Source organism: Nerophis lumbriciformis, linkage group LG08 (assembly GCF_033978685.3).
Source record: "Nerophis lumbriciformis linkage group LG08, RoL_Nlum_v2.1, whole genome shotgun sequence".
Lineage (NCBI taxonomy): Eukaryota > Metazoa > Chordata > Actinopteri > Syngnathiformes > Syngnathidae > Nerophis > Nerophis lumbriciformis.
Window position 1 is genome coordinate 53790001 of NC_084555.2, and position 19023 is coordinate 53809023.

The 19023-nt window shown below is 46.5% G+C and overlaps 1 protein-coding gene across 3 annotated transcripts in view; it reads left to right on the forward strand.

The window, feature by feature from the left end:
* Positions 1–19023, forward strand: part of ttbk2a (tau tubulin kinase 2a) — a 331495-nt gene that overhangs the window by 79096 nt on the left and 233376 nt on the right. For all 3 annotated transcript variants that reach the window (XR_012050588.1, XM_061969203.2, XM_061969204.2), the window contains exons 9-13: positions 42–167; positions 234–391; positions 3752–3959; positions 4023–4252; positions 10554–11100. Coding sequence is in view for 2 of the 3 variants with exons in the window: in XM_061969203.2 (XP_061825187.1) it covers positions 42–167; positions 234–391; positions 3752–3959; positions 4023–4252; positions 10554–11100 (1269 nt within the window). In the remaining variant the exon portion in view is untranslated. The remainder of the gene's footprint in view (positions 1–41; positions 168–233; positions 392–3751; positions 3960–4022; positions 4253–10553; positions 11101–19023) is intronic.

Here is a 19023-nt window from a genome sequence, read left to right on the forward strand (position 1 = left end):
GTGACAAATGGCTGTCTAAGCCAGTGTGTGTGTTGATGTAGGAGCATGTGGGCAAGCTGAAGGACACGTACGACCATCACTTGATGCTCAAACACCTGCCGGCGGAGTTTGGCCTTTTCCTGGAGCACATCTCCAGCCTGGACTACTTCACCAAGCCCGACTACCAGGTGGGTCCGAGACAAAACCTTGTGGCGTCTGTGCACTGAGGGACTTTTTGTTGTTGTTGTTCTCAGCTGCTGATGTCGGTGTTTGACAACAGCATGAAGACCTACAACGTGGTGGAGAATGACCCGTATGACTGGGAGAGGACGGGCACGGACGGTACCCTGGTGATCAGCGCCAGCGCCACCACGCCACAGCATCACACCCGCCTCACGCCAGCACACATGGGGTGCGTTTCAGACACATGTACTTATTAGAGATGCGCGGATAGGCAATTATTTCATCCGCAACCGCATCACAAAAGTCGTCAACCATCCGCCATCCGCCCGATCTAACATTTAATCAAAACTGCACCCGCCCGCCGCCCGCCATCCGCCACCCGCCCGTTGTTATATATCTAATATAGACGATGCAAGGCATTAGTGAGGTTATAAAGCTTTTGCCTGTTAAAGAAAGGAGACTGATCCAATGCAGCAGAGACATTCAATGCGTGCCACGCTGTCACGGCCCAGACGCACACCAGTGCGCAATCATCTGGGAGCCGCGCTGAGCGCACCTCCAAGCGCGTGGAGGTGCGATGTCCCTCGCACCCGCGGCGGCTCCACCCGGGCTCGCGCCCGAGGCTTCAGCTCGTTGCGGCCTAGCCCTCGCGGCTCTCGCTGCCGGCGACGGCCAGGTATGGGCCCACGCTCCAGCGCCATCCATTTTCAGGGCTAGTTGATTCGGCAGGTGGGTTGTTACACACTCCTTAGCGGGTTCCGACTTCCATGGCCACCGTCCTGCTGTCTATATCAACCAACACCTTTTCTGGGGTCTGATGAGCGTCGGCATCGGGCGCCTTAACCCGGCGTTCGGTTCATCCCGCAGCGCCAGTTCTGCTTACCAAAAGTGACCCACTCGTGCCTGCTCGTTTTTCGTATGTGGGTAACAACATTTAACTATGTATATATATTTCCCAATTGGTTTAACTGCCACCCGCCTGAATCTATTTAAAATCTAATTTTTTTTTATTTCAACCGCCCGACCCGACCCGCTGATAAAATCTAATTTTTTTTTATTTCAACCGCCCGACCCCGCGGATAATCCGCGGACTCCGCGGTTGTGTCCGCAAACCGCGCATCTCTAGTACTTATACACTAAACAGGGGTGTCCAAACTTTTTCAACTGAGGGCCGCATACTGAAAACCAATACTATATGTAGATTTTTTTTTTACCTTTAGGTAAGGGTGTAACGGTACACAAAAATTCCGGTTCGGTACGTACCTCGGTTTAGAGGTCACGGTTCGGTTCATTTTCGGTACAGTAAGAAAACAACAAAATATAATTTTTTTTGGTTATTTATTTACCAAATTTGTAAACAATGGCTTTATCCTTTTATCCTTTATCCCTCTAAGGTGCGCGCCTGTGCAATTGCGCACTGCTCAAGCGTCCTCTGCGCACGGCAAATCTATGCCACGCACAAAATCAAATAAAAAAATAAGCGCATAACAATTTTCGACACACGGACCCGACAGAGAAAACAGTTTTCGTCATCATTGTTCAAATATTGTAACATCTGTCGAGACGCTTTGAGGACATGAATTCCATCCATCACTTTACTGAGCAAAACTCTTTATTGTCAGCCATAAACACATCACCAAAACATTAGTAAAAAAAATTATATTTAGCAAAAGTGGTCATTTTCGGCAGTACAACCAGACCAAAAGCAACTTTGTTATATCAACAGCAGCCGCTCGCTCTTTCTCAGTTGCGCCAACACATGCACACAAGGCACTTAGCCAGTGATGCGTTTACAGACACACAAAAAGTCGGACAACTCCAACACCACACGTAAAGTGTCATTCCAGATCGTTACTCTGATTTACCAATCAAATGTGTGCTTATTCTAGTGTCATTTATTAGGAATCTTCATTTATAAATATTAATCATGAAACGCTGTTAGTATATTAAATAAATACTAATAAAAACACCTGAGGGAGCGGGTGGGGGCATAGAGGTGGAGCAGCTCTGAGTGGTTAGGTCATCAACAATTGTATCATCAGAGAAATGGACATTGTAACAGTGTAGGTGTGACTTGGTAGGATATGTACAGCGAACAGAGAACATAGTGAGTTCAGAAAGCATTAGAACAAGTATATACATTTGATTATTTACATTTGATTATTTACAATCCGGGGAGGTGGGATGAGGAAGGGAGGGTGTTAGTTTAGGGTTGTAGTTGCCTGGAGGTGTTCTTTTAGTGCGGTTTTGAAGGAGGATAGAGATGCCCTTTCTTTTACACCTGTTGGGAGTGCATTCCATATTGATGTGGCATAGAAGGAGAATGAGTTAAGACCTTTGTTAGATGGGAATCTGGGTTTGACGTGGTTAGTGGAGCTCCCCCTGGTGTTGTGGTTATGGCGGTCATTTACGTTCTGGAAGTAGCTGCATGGGATTCTGGGTATTTGTCCTGTTGTGTTTATGTTGTGTTACGGTGCAGATGTTCTCCCGAAATTTGTTTGTCATTCTTGTTTGGTGTGGGTTCACAATGTGGCGCATTATTAGTAAGAGTGTTAAAGTTTGTTTTTTTTATACCGCCACCGTCAGTGTGACCTGTGTGGTTGTTGACCAAGTATGCTTGCTGTCACCTACATGAGCAAGCGGAAGCCCCATACAATGTGTTTTGCTGTAGTGGGTGCTATATGCTGCACGCATGACACTGACAAACGTCATTCATTTAAAACCCGCGTGCCGCACCAGCTTTGAAATTCCACTTAAAGGTGTGGGCAGCGCGTCTGAGACCCCTGGTTTATACATAGCACAAAGCAAAAAAAAAAAAACTTTGTATGCAGTGTTATTTCATTTTAAATTTTTAATTTTTTTTTGCAGCTCCCATTGTCTTCTATAATTTGTGAAACTGGTCAAAATGGCTCTTTGACTGGTAAAGGTTGCCGACCCCTGGCCTAGTTTTTTTTACTTTTATAGACCAGGATAGGTTGATTGGTAACACTAAATTGGCCCTAGTGTGTGGATGTGAGTGTGAATGTTGTCTGTCTATCTGTGTTGGCCCTGCGATGAGGTGGCGACTTGTCCAGGGTGTACCCCGCCTTCCGCCCGATTGTAACTGAGATAGGCTCCAGCGCCCCCCGCCACCCCAAAGGGAATAAGCGGTAGAAAATGGATGGATGGGCTCAGTGCAAGTTGTTTTTTTACTTTTATAGACCAGGCTCAGTGCAAGGAGTGAGGTGTGATCTGGGGTGGAGGTCTAGAAGTAACCTGACTAGCTTGTTCTGGGATGTTTGGAGTCTAGATTTGAGGGTTTTGGAGGTGCTAGGGTACCAGGAGGAGCAAGCGTAATCGAAAAAGGGTCGAATGAGAGTTCCCGCTAGAATCTTCATGGTGCTTTTTGTTAATTCTGTAGAGAAATCTTGTTCGTTGGTTGGTTGACCTTTTTGATTACCTTGGTTGCCATTTTATCACAGGAAAGATTATCCTCCAGATTGGAACCTAGGTAGGTGACCTCATCTTTCCTGTCACCCACTTTTATAGTGAAGTCACTGACTTTCTTAAGGTTGAGGTAATTTGTCTTTTGTTCCCTTTGCTTGCCCAGAATGGCGAACGCCTCCTTGATTCCCGGCGACTTACTGAAGGAGAACACGGAGGAGGTTCTGCAGGACGAGCAGCTCAGCGACGCGGAGAACAACGCCGCCCCCGACCGTCTGCCCGGTTCTCCCAGCCACCCGCCTCGCGCCCAGGAGGCCGACGTGTGGGAGGAACTGGACCGCAACCGCAACCGAATCCGAACGGCGTTGTGGAAGGTGGGCGGTGGACATTGCTGGTGATTCCCGTAATGGACGCGTGCTAACCGACTGACCCTACAGGCCGCCACTGAGGAGGAGCACAGCAACGACCCGCAGGCCAACCAAGGACATCAAGGCCCCTACGTGGGACCGAGTCTGGGCTCGCCAGTCAAAACGCCGTCGGAGGCGGCGGCGGCCTCGGACCGCGAGGGCCCCCTGCTGAGGAAGCTTCGCAACATCCACAGCTTTGAGCTGGAGAAGAGACTTGGCCTGGAGTCCAAACCGAATCCGGAACGCTTCCTGGAGGCTTGGTACGTGACGCTTTATTTGTCACGATTTGTTTACACTCAACCCGTCCAATGAAATATAACGGAGGGAGGCTGGACAGGAAGCATGGGCGATTAAAAATCGATTAGTAAACGTCAATGATCGATAATTAATGTATTTATTGTAAATAAAGTAATGCAGACAGTTCTAAAATTTGGCTGAAGAGGTTAATAGAGTTTCGGCTTCAAAAGAAACTTTATTCCCTCTGAGTTTGTGAGGCCAATGAGGTATGATTCTTTCTGATAATGTACAGGTAAAAGCCAGTAAATTAGAATATTTTGAAAAACTTGATTTATTTCAGTAATTGCATTCAAAAGGTGTAACTTGTACATTATATTTATTCATTGCACACAGACTGATGCATTCAAATGTTTATTTCATTTAATTTTGATGATTTGAAGTGGCAACAAATGAAAATCCAAAATTCCGTGTGTCACAAAATTAGAATATTACTTAAGGCTAATACAAAAAAGGGATTTTTAGAAATGTTGGCCAACTGAAAAGTATGAAAATGAAAAATATGAGCATGTACAATACTCAATACTTGGTTGGAGCTCCTTTTGCCTCAATTACTGCGTTAATGCGGCGTGGCATGGAGTCGATGAGTTTCTGGCACTGCTCAGGTGTTATGAGAGCCCAGGTTGCTCTGATAGTGGCCTTCAACTCTTCTGCGTTTTTGGGTCTGGCATTCTGCATCTTCCTTTTCACAATACCCCACAGATTTTCTATGGGGCTAAGGTCAGGGGAGTTGGCGGGCCAATTTAGAACAGAAATACCATGGTCCGTAAACCAGGCACGGGTAGATTTTGCGCTGTGTGCAGGCGCCAAGTCCTGTTGGAACTTGAAATCTCCATCTCCATAGAGCAGGTCAGCAGCAGGAAGCATGAAGTGCTCTAAAACTTGCTGGTAGACGGCTGCGTTGACCCTGGATCTCAGGAAACAGAGTGGACCGACACCAGCAGATGACATGGCACCCCAAACCATCACTGATGGTGGAAACTTTACACTAGACTTCAGGCAACGTGGATCCTGTGCCTCTCCTGTCTTCCTCCAGACTCTGGGACCTCGATTTCCAAAGGAAATGCAAACCAAACCAACCCAAACCGGTGCCATGTCATCTGCTGGTGTCGGTCCACTCTGTTTCCTGAGATCCAGGGTCAACGCAGCCGTCTACCAGCAAGTTTTAGAGCACTTCATGCTTCCTGCTGCTGACCTGCTCTATGGAGATGGAGATTTCAAGTTCCAACAGGACTTGGCGCCTGCACACAGCGCAAAATCTACCCGTGCCTGGTTTACGGACCATGGTATTTCTGTTCTAAATTGGCCCGCCAACTCCCCTGACCTTAGCCCCATAGAAAATCTGTGGGGTATTGTGAAAAGGAAGATGCAGAATGCCAGACCCAAAAACGCAGAAGAGTTGAAGGCCACTATCAGAGCAACCTGGGCTCTCATAACACCTGAGCAGTGCCAGAAACTCATCGACTCCATGCCACGCCGCATTAACGCAGTAATTGAGGCAAAAGGAGCTCCAACCAAGTATTGAGTATTGTACATGCTCATATTTTTCATTTTCATACTTTTCAGTTGGCCAACATTTCTAAAAATCCCTTTTTTGTATTAGCCTTAAGTAATATTCTAATTTTGTGACACACGGAATTTTGGATTTTCATTTGTTGCCACTTCAAATCATCAAAATTAAATGAAATAAACATTTGAATGCATCAGTCTGTGTGCAATGAATAAATATAATGTACAAGTTACACCTTTTGAATGCAATTACTGAAATAAATCAAGTTTTTCAAAATATTCTAATTTACTGGCTTTTACCTGTATATGAAACCAATGTGTTTTCTTTTATTTGATGTCAGACTAATTGTAAGTTCTGTTTTTCTTATTTATTAGTTCTGACGGCATTATTTTGGCATCGTTTTGGCATCGTTGCTAACAAGAAGGAGGCGTGGCTGAAATAAATGTCTGTGTGAGAAAAACAAACAACTCGAGCCTTGATTAAGACCTCAGATTCAGATTCAGATAGGTCTTTATTGTCATTGCACAAGTACAAGGAAACTTTGTTTTCGGCACAAACCCGTTCAAGATGAGACAAACAAACAGTGTACAGGGTTACAGAACAGGAACGCTGATGGGTCACCACAAGGCACCCACCCCGTAAAAGATGGGGGAAAAAGATGAGTAAAAAAATACAAACTAGACTGGGCTCCTAAGGGGGCCTAGTCTGGAGTGGATAAAAACCTCCATGCCATGCACACATAAACACGTTACATTTAATCACGGAGTCAAATCATAAATTACACTCTTAGAAATAAAAGTGCTAAGTAGAACCATATAAGGTTCTTCGGCTCGTCCTCATAGGAGAACCCTTTTTGGCTCCAGGTAGAACCTTTTTATAAAGGTTCCATCTGGAACCCTTTTGGAGGGTTCTACCTAGAACTGTGTGTGTAAGGTTCCACCCAGAACCCCCCATGAGAGGTTCTACAAAGAACCCATGCAGGGAGTTCCACTAAGAACCCTTTCATGTTTCAAGGGTTTCATCTAGAACCCACACAGGGAGTTCCACTAAGAACCCTTTCGTATTTCAAGGGTTTCATCTAGAACCCACACAGGGAGTTCCACTAAGAACCCTTTCGTATTTCAAGGGTTTCATCTAGAACCCACACAGGGAGTTCCACTAAGAACCCTTTCGTATTTCAAGGGTTTCATCTAGAACCCACACAGGGAGTTCCACTAAGAACCCTTTTGTATTTCAAGACTTTCATCTAGAACCCACGCAGGGAGTTCCACTAAGAACCCTTTCGTATTTCAAGGGTTTCATCTAGAACCCACACAGGGAGTTCCACTCAGAACCCTTTTGTATTTCAAGACTTTCATCTAGAACCCACGCAGGGAGTTCCACTAAGAACCCTTTCGTATTTCAAGGGTTTCATCTAGAACCCACACAGGGAGTTCCATTAAGAACCCTTTCGTTTGTCAAGACTTTCATCTAGAACCCACGCAGGGAGTTCCACTAAGAACCCTTTTGTATTTCAAGGGTTTCATCCAGAACCCACACAGGGAGTTCCACTAAGAACCCTTTTGTATTTCAAGGGTTTCATCTAGAACCCACACAGGGAGTTCCACTAAGAACCCTTTAGTATTTCAAGACTTTCATCTAGAACCCACGCAGGGAGTTCCACTAAGAACCCTTTCGTATTTCAAGGGTTTCATCTAGAACCCACACAGGGAGTTCCACTAAGAACCCTTTTGTATTTCAAGACTTTCATCTAGAACCCACGCAGGGAGTTCCACTAAGAACCCTTTCGTATTTCAAGGGTTTCATCTAGAACCCACACAGGGAGTTCCACTAATAACCCTTTTGTTTGTCAAGGGTTTCATTTAGAACCCATGCAGGGAGTTCCACTAAGAACCCTTTCGTTTGTCAAGGGTTTCATCTAGAACCCATGCAGGGAGTTCCACTAAGAACCCTTTTGTATTTCAAGACGTTCATCTAGAACCCACGCAGGGAGTTCCACTAAGAACCCTTTCGTATTTCAAGGGTTTCATCTAGAACCCACGCAGGGAGTTCCACTAAGAACCCTTTCGTATTTCAAGGGTTTCATCTAGAACCCACACAGGGAGTTCCACTAAGAACCCTTTTGTATTTCAAGGGTTTCATCTAGAACCCACACAGGGAGTTCCACTAAGAACCCTTTCGTATTTCAAGGGTTTCATCTAGAACCCACACAGGGAGTTCCACTAAGAACCCTTTCGTATTTCAAGGGTTTCATCTAGAACCCACACAGGGAGTTCCACTAAGAACCCTTTCGTTTGTCAAGGGTTTCATCTAGAACCCATGCAGGGAGTTCCACTAAGAACCCTTTCGTATTTCAAGGGTTTCATCTAGAACCCACGCAGGGAGTTCCACTAAGAACCCTTTCGTATTTCAAGGGTTTCATCTAGAACCCACACAGGGAGTTCCACTAAGAACCCTTTTGTATTTCAAGACGTTCATCTAGAACCCACGCAGGGAGTTCCACTAAGAACCCTTTCGTATTTCAAGGGTTTCATCTAGAACCCACACAGGGAGTTCCACTAAGAACCCTTTTGTATTTCAAGACTTTCATCTAGAACCCACGCAGGGAGTTCCACTAAGAACCCTTTCGTATTTCAAGGGTTTCATCTAGAACCCACACAGGGAGTTCCACTAAGAACCCTTTTGTATTTCAAGACTTTCATCTAGAACCCACGCAGGGAGTTCCACTAAGAACCCTTTCGTATTTCAAGGGTTTCATCTAGAACCCACACAGGGAGTTCCACTAAGAACCCTTTCGTTTGTCAAGACTTTCATCTAGAACCCACACAGGGAGTTCCACTAAGAACCCTTTCGTATTTCAAGGGTTTCATCTAGAACCCACACAGGGAGTTCCACTAAGAACCATTTTGTATTTCAAAACGTTCATCTAGAACCCACGCAGGGAGTTCCACTAAGAACCCTTTCGTATTTCAAGGGTTTCATCTAGAACCCACACAGGGAGTTCCACTAAGAACCCTTTCGTTCGTCAAGGGTTTCATCTAGAACCCATGCAGGGAGTTCCACTAAGAACCCTTTTGTATTTCAAGGGTTTCATCTAGAACCCACACAGGGAGTTCCACTAAGAACCCTTTCGTTTGTCAAGACTTTCATCTAGAACCCACGCAGGGAGTTCCACTAAGAACCCTTTCGTATTTCAAGGGTTTCATCTAGAACCCATACAGGGAGTTCCACTAAGAACCATTTTGTATTTCAAGACGTTCATCTAGAACCCACGCAGGGAGTTCCACTAAGAACCCTTTCGTATTTCAAGGGTTTCATCTAGAACCCACACAGGGAGTTCCACTAAGAACCCTTTTGTATTTCAAGACGTTCATCTAGAACCCACGCAGGGAGTTCCACTAAGAACCCTTTCGTATTTCAAGGGTTTCATCTAGAACCCACACAGGGAGTTCCACTAAGAACCCTTTCGTTTGTCAAGACTTTCATCTAGAACCCACACAGGGAGTTCCACTAAGAACCCTTTCGTATTTCAAGGGTTTCATCTAGAACCCACACAGGGAGTTCCACTAAGAACCCTTTTGTTTGTCAAGGGTTTCATCTAGAACCCATGCAGGGAGTTCCACTAAGAACCCTTTCGTTTGTCAAGGGTTTCATCTAGAACCCATGCAGGGAGTTTCACTAAGAACCCTTTTGTATTTCAAGACTTTCATCTAGAACCCACGCAGGGAGTTCCACTAAGAACCCTTTCGTATTTCAAGGGTTTCATCTAGAACCCACACAGGGAGTTCCACTAAGAACCCTTTCGTTTGTCAAGGGTTTCATCTAGAACCCACGCAGGGAGTTCCACTAAGAACCCTTTCGTATTTCAAGGGTTTCATCTAGAACCCACACAGGGAGTTCCACTAAGAACCCTTTCGTTTGTCAAGGGTTTCATCTAGAACCCATGCAGGGAGTTCCACTAAGAACCCTTTCATGTTTCAAGGGTTTCATCTAGAACCCACACAGGGAGTTCCACAAAGAACTCTTTCATGTTTCAAGGGTTTCATCTAGACCTGACACAGGGGGTTCTAAAAACATCCCTTTTCAAAGGTTTTCACCGATAACCGTCTTGTCTTCTGAGGGTTCTATAAAGAACCATATTGTATTCTACAGATCAGTTTAGTTCATATTATATTGTGGTCATTTATCATGTTGACATTGAACAAACATTCAAAACATTTTAATGAGAAAAACATTTATTTAAAGATAGGCACCATTATTGGCAAATGTTATCAGGAAGTATGTCCCTGGTGACACGGGATCTTACCCATGCTTTCAACAATCCCTGAAGAACTCTTTCTTCCAAAAACGGTTCTCTGGATCAAAATAGTTCTTACTGGAACCCTTAGTGTTAGTGAGAACCCTTTTAAAACCAATTATTCAGAAAAGGGGTTTTAAAGGGTTCTCTGGATCAAAATGGTTCTTACTGGAACCATTAGCGTTACCAAGAACCCTTGAAAAACCCTTTCTTCGGGAAAGGGTTTTTCAGAAGCAAATGGTTCCAGTTAGAACCTCAGCCCTTGTAGAAGAACCCTTATTTCTAAGAGTGTAGGATGTTTGTTTTCCGCGAACAGACAAAACAATGACTTGTCTGTTCTATTCGTCCTCGGAGGGAGTAACCGCAATCATTGTGGCTTTTTTGGGGGGGTCATCGCTTCATTCATACACCTAATTTCTCGTCTTATGCGTGCTTTCTTTCTTGTTCCTTGTGCCTTCAGCTCCACCAAGCAGGCGCTCGGCAACCGGCAGCAGCATCAGGGGGAAGAGGATGCAGCCGACGGGGTCCCGGTTCCCCAAGGTGATGCGCCCCCTGCAGGCGAGCGTCGCGAGAGGGTGTGGCACTACGACGAGGAGTTCCGAACCGGCGGCGGGTCTCCCAAGCCGGCATCCCCCGCCTCTCCGGAGCACGGCGACGGGGCGGCGAGCAGCGGAGGCTTCGTGGCGCTCAATCTCAGCTCCGGCAGGCAGGACCTGGACTCCAGGGAGTGGGTGCTGGTGGAGCAGCCCGGTGGCTCGCCGGCAGCCAAGGTCAGCTCCAGCCCCTCGGAGGAGGAGGAGCCGGAGATTCTCCAGCCCGGGGAGCAGTCCCCCGGCTGGGAGAGGGGCATCCCCAGTCCGAGCAAAGCCAAGCAGGACAGCATGGCGTCCTCCAAGGGGAGTACAAGAGTGGACAAGCTGGAGCTCAGCGTGGGCCCTGCTGTGGCCCTGCCCCCCGTCACTCCCACCAGCCCTGGGGAAGCTCTGGCTGAGGGGGTCCTCACTCAGGTAAGAACCTTCCTTTTCCACATGTGGGATCTACTGTAGAACTTAGTCCCAATTGCTTGCTATAGTGAGAATTATAAAGCTTCCTATGACTTTTTTTTTGCATCATCCTTAATTTTATTTGATATCTTCTTCTTTTACTTTCTTTGCAAGCAACACAACCTCTGACACGTAACATTTATGATTTACTCCTTTGCTCATCATAACTCATAACAAAGTCCTGCTCAGCCTGCGAGTCCACCTTAAACTGCCTTCGGTTTTATAGTAGCATCCATTTTCTATGGCGCTTGACCTCACCGGGGTCAGCCGGAGCCCGATCCTGGGTAAACGAACTTCCTTTTGGAATGTGGGATGAAGCCGGACTACGCAAAGGAAAAGGTGAAAAGGACGGGATTCCAACCCTCGGGGTCCTGATTGCGAGGCCAACATGCTAACTACTAGAGATGCGCGGTTTGCGGGCACAACCGCGGAGTCCGCGGATTATCCGCGGATCGGGCGGATGAAATAAAAAAAAAATTAGATTTTATCCGCGGGTCGGGTCGGGTCGGGTCGGGTCGGGTGGCTGAAATAAAAAAAAAATTAGATTTTAAATAGATTCAGGCGGGTGGCAGTTAAACCAATTGGTAAATATATATACATAGTTAAATGTTGTTACCCACATACGAAAAACGAGCAGGCACCTGCAGCATATGCCACAACAGAAGAAGAAGAAAAAAAGAGATGGACACTTTTACGGAGCGGAGAAGGGACACCTCGCCGGGGTCCGGGACCGAGGCCCCTTCCCCCGAGAGGGCCCCAGAGGGCCGTAGCTGAGGCGATCCGCGAGAAGGGCCCGACGCACGTCCAGGGTCACCACCGCACCGACACCCCGCCTCGTCCGCCTTCGCCGCGGCCGGCGTCACGCGCAGCAGGTAAGCAGCTAACCTGCCCGCCACCCCCGTGGCCGGGGGCTCGTAACAGGGGTCACTCCGCGCGCTCCGCCCGCGCAGCTTACCTGCCCGCCACCCCTGTTGCCGGGGGCGCGTAACAGGGGTCACTCCGCGCGCAGTGCGCTCACGAAAGGGGTGGGGCTCACCCCGGTTGATATAGACAGCAGGACGGTGGCCATGGAAGTCGGAACCCGCTAAGGAGTGTGTAGCAACCCACCTGCCGAATCAACTAGCCCTGAAAATGGATGGCGCTGGAGCGTCGGGCCCATATACCCGGCCGTCGCCGGCAGCGAGACGCGCTTGGAGGTGCGCTCAGCGCGGCTCCCATATGATTGCGCACTGGTGTGCGTCTGGGTCGTGACAGCGTGGCACACGAATGTCTGTGCGGCATTGGATCAGTCTCCTTTCTTTAACAGGCAAAAGCTTTATAACCTCACTAATGCCTTGCATCGTCTATATTAGATATATAACAACGGGCGGGTGCGGTTCTGATCAAATGTTACATCGGGTGGATGCGGATGGTTGACGACTTTCTGATGCGGTTGCGGATGAAATAATTGCCTATCCGCGCATCTCTACTAACTACAGTTTGGTCCCGTCAATGTATTTTTTTACAGACTTCGTGAAATCGTGTCAGAAGTTCCACAATATTGTATTGGAATCTAAGTGTGCTAGAGTTTAGACCAGGGCTGTTCAAAGTGCGGTCCGGGGGCCATTCTGTAGCTAATGGCACCGCGGTGCAATCGTAAGAATTCTAATATTGACATGATTGTTGATGTTTTTCAGTCAGTACAGACTTATGTCGTATCGCATCGTGTTGTGCATCGCAAACTCAAATGTGTTTCGTGCTGACCTAGAAGCTAGCTTTTCTCTTTCTGTAGTTAGCTTTTACGACGAATGACAAAGCATGGCGATGTGTTGCAATTAGGGATGTCCCGATCCAGGTTTTTGCACTTCCGATCTGATACCGATATTGTTTTTGCATTTCCGATTCGATACCGATACTGACCGATACTGGCCTATCCGAGCATGTATTAAGGTTTAAAGTTATTTAGCCTACTTAGTTGTCAGAATCATGTTGAAAAGGGTTTTAGTACTCTTGATAACAACTAGCCAGCTGAATTAGGGGAGTTTGAATAATACACAATGGTTGGTAACAAGAAACTGACCTGTTTATTCAAGGATAAACACAAAATAGACAAAATTATACATGACAAACTTAAATGGCATCATTGAACTAGGGCTGGGCGATATGGACTTTTTTTAATATTGCGATATTTTAAGGCCATATTGCGATACACGATATATATCTCGATATTTTGCCTTAGCCTTGAATGAACACTTGATGCATATAATCACAGCAGTATGATGATTCTATGTGTTTTGATTGATTGATTGAGACTTTTATTAGTAGGTTGCACAGTGAAGTACATATTCCGTACAATTGACCACTAAATGGTAACACCCCAATAAGTTTTTCCACTTGTTTAAGTCGGGGTCCACTTAAATTGATTGATGATACAGATATATACTATCAGATATATACTATCATCATAATACAGTCATCACACAAGATAATCACATTGAATTATTTACATTATTTATAATCCAGGGTGTGGAGGGGGGCGCCGGATGTAAGTGTCAAAAAGACAGCCAAAAGAGTTTGATATGAGAATAAATCTAAAGTTAAAATATAGGGTAGAAATGCACCCATTTGCAGGAAATGTAGTCTTGATTTTCAAAATGTTCTTTCAAGGCTTGCATGTCTACATTAAAACATTCTTCTTCATACTGCATTAATATATGCTACTTTTAAACTTTCATGCAGAGAAGGAAATCACAACTAAAAAATCACTAATTTTTTCATACGGTGTTGATGTAGAAATTTTTGCCTCTGCATTTTGATGGTGTGGGCGTGTGGCACCGAATGGAGATAAGCGTCTCGACAGACGTTACAATATTTGAACAATGATGACGAAAACTGTTTTCTCTGTCGTGTCCGTGTGTCGAAAATTGTTATGCGCTTAATTTTGTATTTGATTTTGTGTGTGGCATAGATTTGCCGTGCGCAGAGGACGCTTGAGCAGTGCGCAATTTATGGCGTCACATTAATGCCAAAAATCCAAGCGCATAAAAACTGTTATCGCGCGCTGATTCTCCACTTCGTGCGCGCGTGCGACACCCTTTTGCGCGCGCGCGGTGCCTTTCTGCGCGCGCACCGTCTCGGTCTGTGCGCTCTCTGTGTACTCCTGGTATCTCTCCTCGCGCTGTCATGTTTCTTTTTGGCACTTTGGGGGCGGGTATGCTTAGACGGCCCCTCCTTTCTGATTGGCTGTGAGCATTTTTCATATGACCAATCATTCTCCAGTGTAGCAACGTTGTAGCCATCTTACTTCAGACATCTAGCCTCAATCATTACATTGATGTCAATGGTACATGTACTAATTAAATTACCATAACTTGCTCGATTTTCGACCAATTTACAAACGGTTTGCCTTGTTACAAATCTTATTACATGTAGATATGACATAGGATGCTGTTGAAATGACCTCTTTCGCTTTAAAAAAAAAAAGACTTAATTGTGCCACATAGTTGTGTAGGGTCAGTGTTAGTCAGTTCTCTGATTATTTTAAACTGTTTCAGAATACATTATTAAAAGCTATTTTTAACATTTTAAAAACAAAATTCAAAGATTATTTCATTAATTTTATGGCTGAATCAAAAGAAATTCCATAAATTAGAAAACAAATGTTCAAGAAGAAGTGAAAATATAAAATAATGTTATTGCTGGTGGATCAGTTCTGGCTGAAAGATGTGATTATGGTGTTTGTTGTCTTATTATTTATTTGGGTCACATTTTGTATTACCCTGTATTGTGTTTATGTGGTATGAAATAACCTTCATCAGCGTGCGACATTTTTTTTATCCACTTCTTCCTCCGTAAATCTTGATACATATTGACGATGACCCGCCCTGCTATACTTCTGATTGGCTCTGAGCATTTTTCAGCATTTTTCGACTGACCAATCAGAAAGAAGGGGCCGTCTAAGCATACCCGCCCCCAAAGTGCCAAAATGAAACATGACAGCGCACAGACCGAGACGGCGCGCGCCCAAAAAGGCACCGCGCGCGCCCAAAAAGGCACCGCGCGCGCCCAAAAAGGCACCACGCACACGCAAAAGGGTGTCGCGCGCGCACGAAGTGGAGAATCAGCGCGCGATAACAGTTTTTATGCGCTCGGATTTTTGGCACTAATGTGACGCCATAGCAATTGCACAGGCGCGCACGGCTGCGCTAGCACCACAGCTAACGTTAGCCATGCTGCTACCTCTCTGCTGGGAGAGGGCGTATACGTATGTGACGTATGACGTGACGTGTGACGTGACAGTATGTGACGTGTGTAAGAAGGTGCGCTCGCTGTCTGTGAGAGGGAGACACAGGAAAGAGTGAGAAGAGCCTGTCGTGTAATGCCAGCAGTTATAAGCGACTGCGTGAGAATCCACAGACCTGTGGATGTGTTGAAGGTGTGCTGGAAAATGCGGAATGGAAATTAGGGAGCAGTAGAAATGTGGAATGTATTATTTAAATAGGTGCGTTGGAAAACACGGACCGGAGTTTTTTTAAAACTGGATCTGGATCGGCATTTTCCCATGCCTTGCCGATACGCATTATTTTGCAAATATCGGCGGCCGATCCGATCCAAATATCGGATCGGGACATCCCTACTCACGATCAAACACTTTTATGTTAAAATACTGAACAGATGTTTATTGGGATAAGGTAAACATCTGTTCAGTATTTGAACATAAAAGTGTTTGATCGTGAGGCATTAAAAGCCACAAAATGCAAGGGGTCCATCAGACCCACAAACGCTGGCTGAGTAACAACAATATGAACGTTGCACGAAAAATTTCTCTGCCAGTTTCTTCATCCCACAGGGATTCTTCTTTTGTGTTTCTGCACCTGCGCTTCCCACACAACATTGTTTGTCAACACTGTCTGCTCTCATTTTCTCGCACATTTGACCCTCTGATGTTCTGTGTACCTAGACTCCTGTCTAGGCCTGCTGTGTGTGTGTGTGTGTGTGTGTGTGTGTGTGTGGTACACAGAACATCAATTTCCACACTTCTATTAGCCCCGGGTCCAGTGGACCGGGACATCTTATATGTAATATAAATGTGTAGGGGGGTGTATGGTGTGTGGTCATTAAATATGTATTCTGATATATGTTCTTCACAGAAAATGAGCCAAAGTCAGTGAGTCTCAGTTTGAAAAATTAATTAATTGTATCATTTTTCTTTTAATAAAAAAATGAAAACGGGTCCCACAGACCCGAACACCACACAAGGGCAGAATGGATTGATCCAATTAGCTGCATTTCTAGCCACCGAGAACGAGTTCCATCCATCCATCCATCTTCTTCCGCTTATCCGACGTCGGGTCGCGGGGGCAGCAGCCTAAGCAGGGAAGCCCAGACTTCCCTCTCCCCAGCCACTTCGTCCAGCTCTTCCTGTGGGACCCCGAGGCGTTCCCAGGCCAGCCGGGAGACATAGTCTTCCCAACGTGTCCTGGGTCTTCCCCGCGGCCTCCTACCGGTCGGACGTTCCCTAAACACCTCCCTAGGGAGGTGTTCGGGTGGCATCCTGACCAGATGCCCGAACCACCTCATCTGGCTCCTCTCGATGTGGAGGAGCAGCGGCTTTACTTTGAGCTCCCCCCGGATGACAGAGCTTCTCACCCTATCTCTAAGGGAGAGCCCCGCCACCCGGCAGAGGAAACTCATTTCGGCCGCTTGTACCCGTGATCTTGTCCTTTCGGTCATAACCCAAAGCTCATGACCATAGGTGAGGATGGGAACGTAGATCGACCGGTAAATTGAGAGCTTTGCCTTCCGGCTCAGCTCCTTCTTCACCACAACGGATCGATACAGCGTCCGCATTACTGAAGACGCCGCACCGATCCGCCTGTCGATCTCACCATCCACTCTTCCCTCACTCGTGAACAAGACTCCGAGGTACTTGAACTCCTCCACTTGGGGCAAGATCTCCTCCCCAACCCGGAGATGGCACTCCACCCTTTTCCGGGCGAGAACCATGGACTCGGACTTGGAGGTGCTGATTCTCATCCCAGTCGCTTCACACTCGGCTGCGAACCGATCCAGTGAGAGCTGAAGATCCTGGCCAGATGAAGCCATCAGGACCACATCATCTGCAAAAAGCAGAGACCTAATCCTGCAGCCACCAAACCAGATCCCCTCAACGCCTTGACTGCGCCTAGAAATTCTGTCCATAAAAGTTATGAACAGAATGGGTGACAAAGGGCAGCCTTGGCGGAGTCCAACCCTCACTGGAAACGTGTCCGACTTACTGCCGGCAATGCGGACCAAGCTCTGACACTGATCATACAGGGAGCGGACTGCCACAATCAGACAGTCCGCTACCCCATATTCCCTGAGCACTCCCCACAGGACTTCCCGAGGGACACGGTCGAATGCCTTCTCCAAGTCCACAAAACACATGTAGACTGGTTGGGCAAACTCCCATGCACCCTCAAGGACCCTGCCGAGAGTATAGAGCTGGTCCACAGTTCCACAACCAGGACGAAAACCACACTGTTCCTTCTGAATCCGAGGTTCGACTATCCGGCGTAGCCTCCTCTCCAGTACACCCGAATAGACCTTACCGGGAAGGCTGAGGAGTGTGATCCCACGATAGTTGGAACACACCCTCCGGTTCCCCTTCTTAAAGAGAGGAACCACCACCCCGGTCTGCCAATCCAGTGGTACCGCCCCCGATGTCCACGCGATGCTGCAGAGTCTTGTCAACCAAGACAGCCCCACAGCATCCAGAGCCTTAAGGAACTCCGGGCGGATCTCATCCACCCCCGGGGCCTTGCCACCGAGGAGCTTTTTAACTACCTCAGCAACCTCAGCCCCAGAAATAGGAGAGCCCACCACAGACTCCCCAGGCACTGCTTCCTCATAGGAAGAGAACGAGTTGATTATTAGAAATTAGAATGCAAAAACACTGAATACTGAATCTTGATATCGCTAGCAAAGATTCATGCTAAACAACAGGGACATCTATAGCTAAATAATGAGACAAAACACATACTTCACATCATAAAAACAACTGCAGACATGAATTGTAGATGAGACAAATATTTGTAGCAGGAAATCTACTGCAAACAAACTTATGTTTTCTTTCATTAGCGTCACGATCACAGCAGCACGGCGCTCGTTATGTCAGTCAAATTTAGTTTGTCAGTGTTTGGACACTCCTGCTGTGTGTAATGTTGTCTGTTGTAAATATGTTACTGCCATGCAGGAACATCGCAGGCTTGAGGCAGGGAGTCAAAGTAAAGGGAAGACGGGAGCAAACCAACAGGTAAAAGAGTAACGTGGATGTTTTACAAAAGTTCGCCAAAAAGTGGAAAATGGCGTTGGTTGCGTGTAGCAAGTGCAGTTCAGTGTGTGACATTGTGACTTTTCATTTTAGGGTCTTGAGAGTAGGGACAGACAGCAGAGAGACCCTGAAGCCAATAGACAGAGGACAGAGACATATCAGCCACGCCCAAAAGTTCTGTCAAACAAAACGTTACGTTTCCAAGAAAAGTGGTACAAGGACTTTCCTTGGCTGCAGTACGATGCCGTACAGAAGGGGGTATTGTGTGTTTACTGCAGGGCGATGAACCAGGACAAACCCGTACCGTTTTCTGTCAAATCCGAGCCTTCCTTCGTCACTTCTGGATTTAAAAATTTGGAGAAAAGCTGTCGAAAAATTCAAAGCCCACGAAAATAGTCCTACTAGTCTCTGTGACTGATGCACAGTTGACCAGTGTTTTGGCAAAGCAACAAGCAGACAACCTTGAGAGGGCAGAAGTTGAGCTCTTAGGACTAGATAGTACAATCCCTCAGATTGAGCAGCACTTAGTTTTTAGTGCAGGGGTAAGGGGCAAAAGCTTCACTGGGGTCTTCAGGTGGGCACCCCCCTTCATT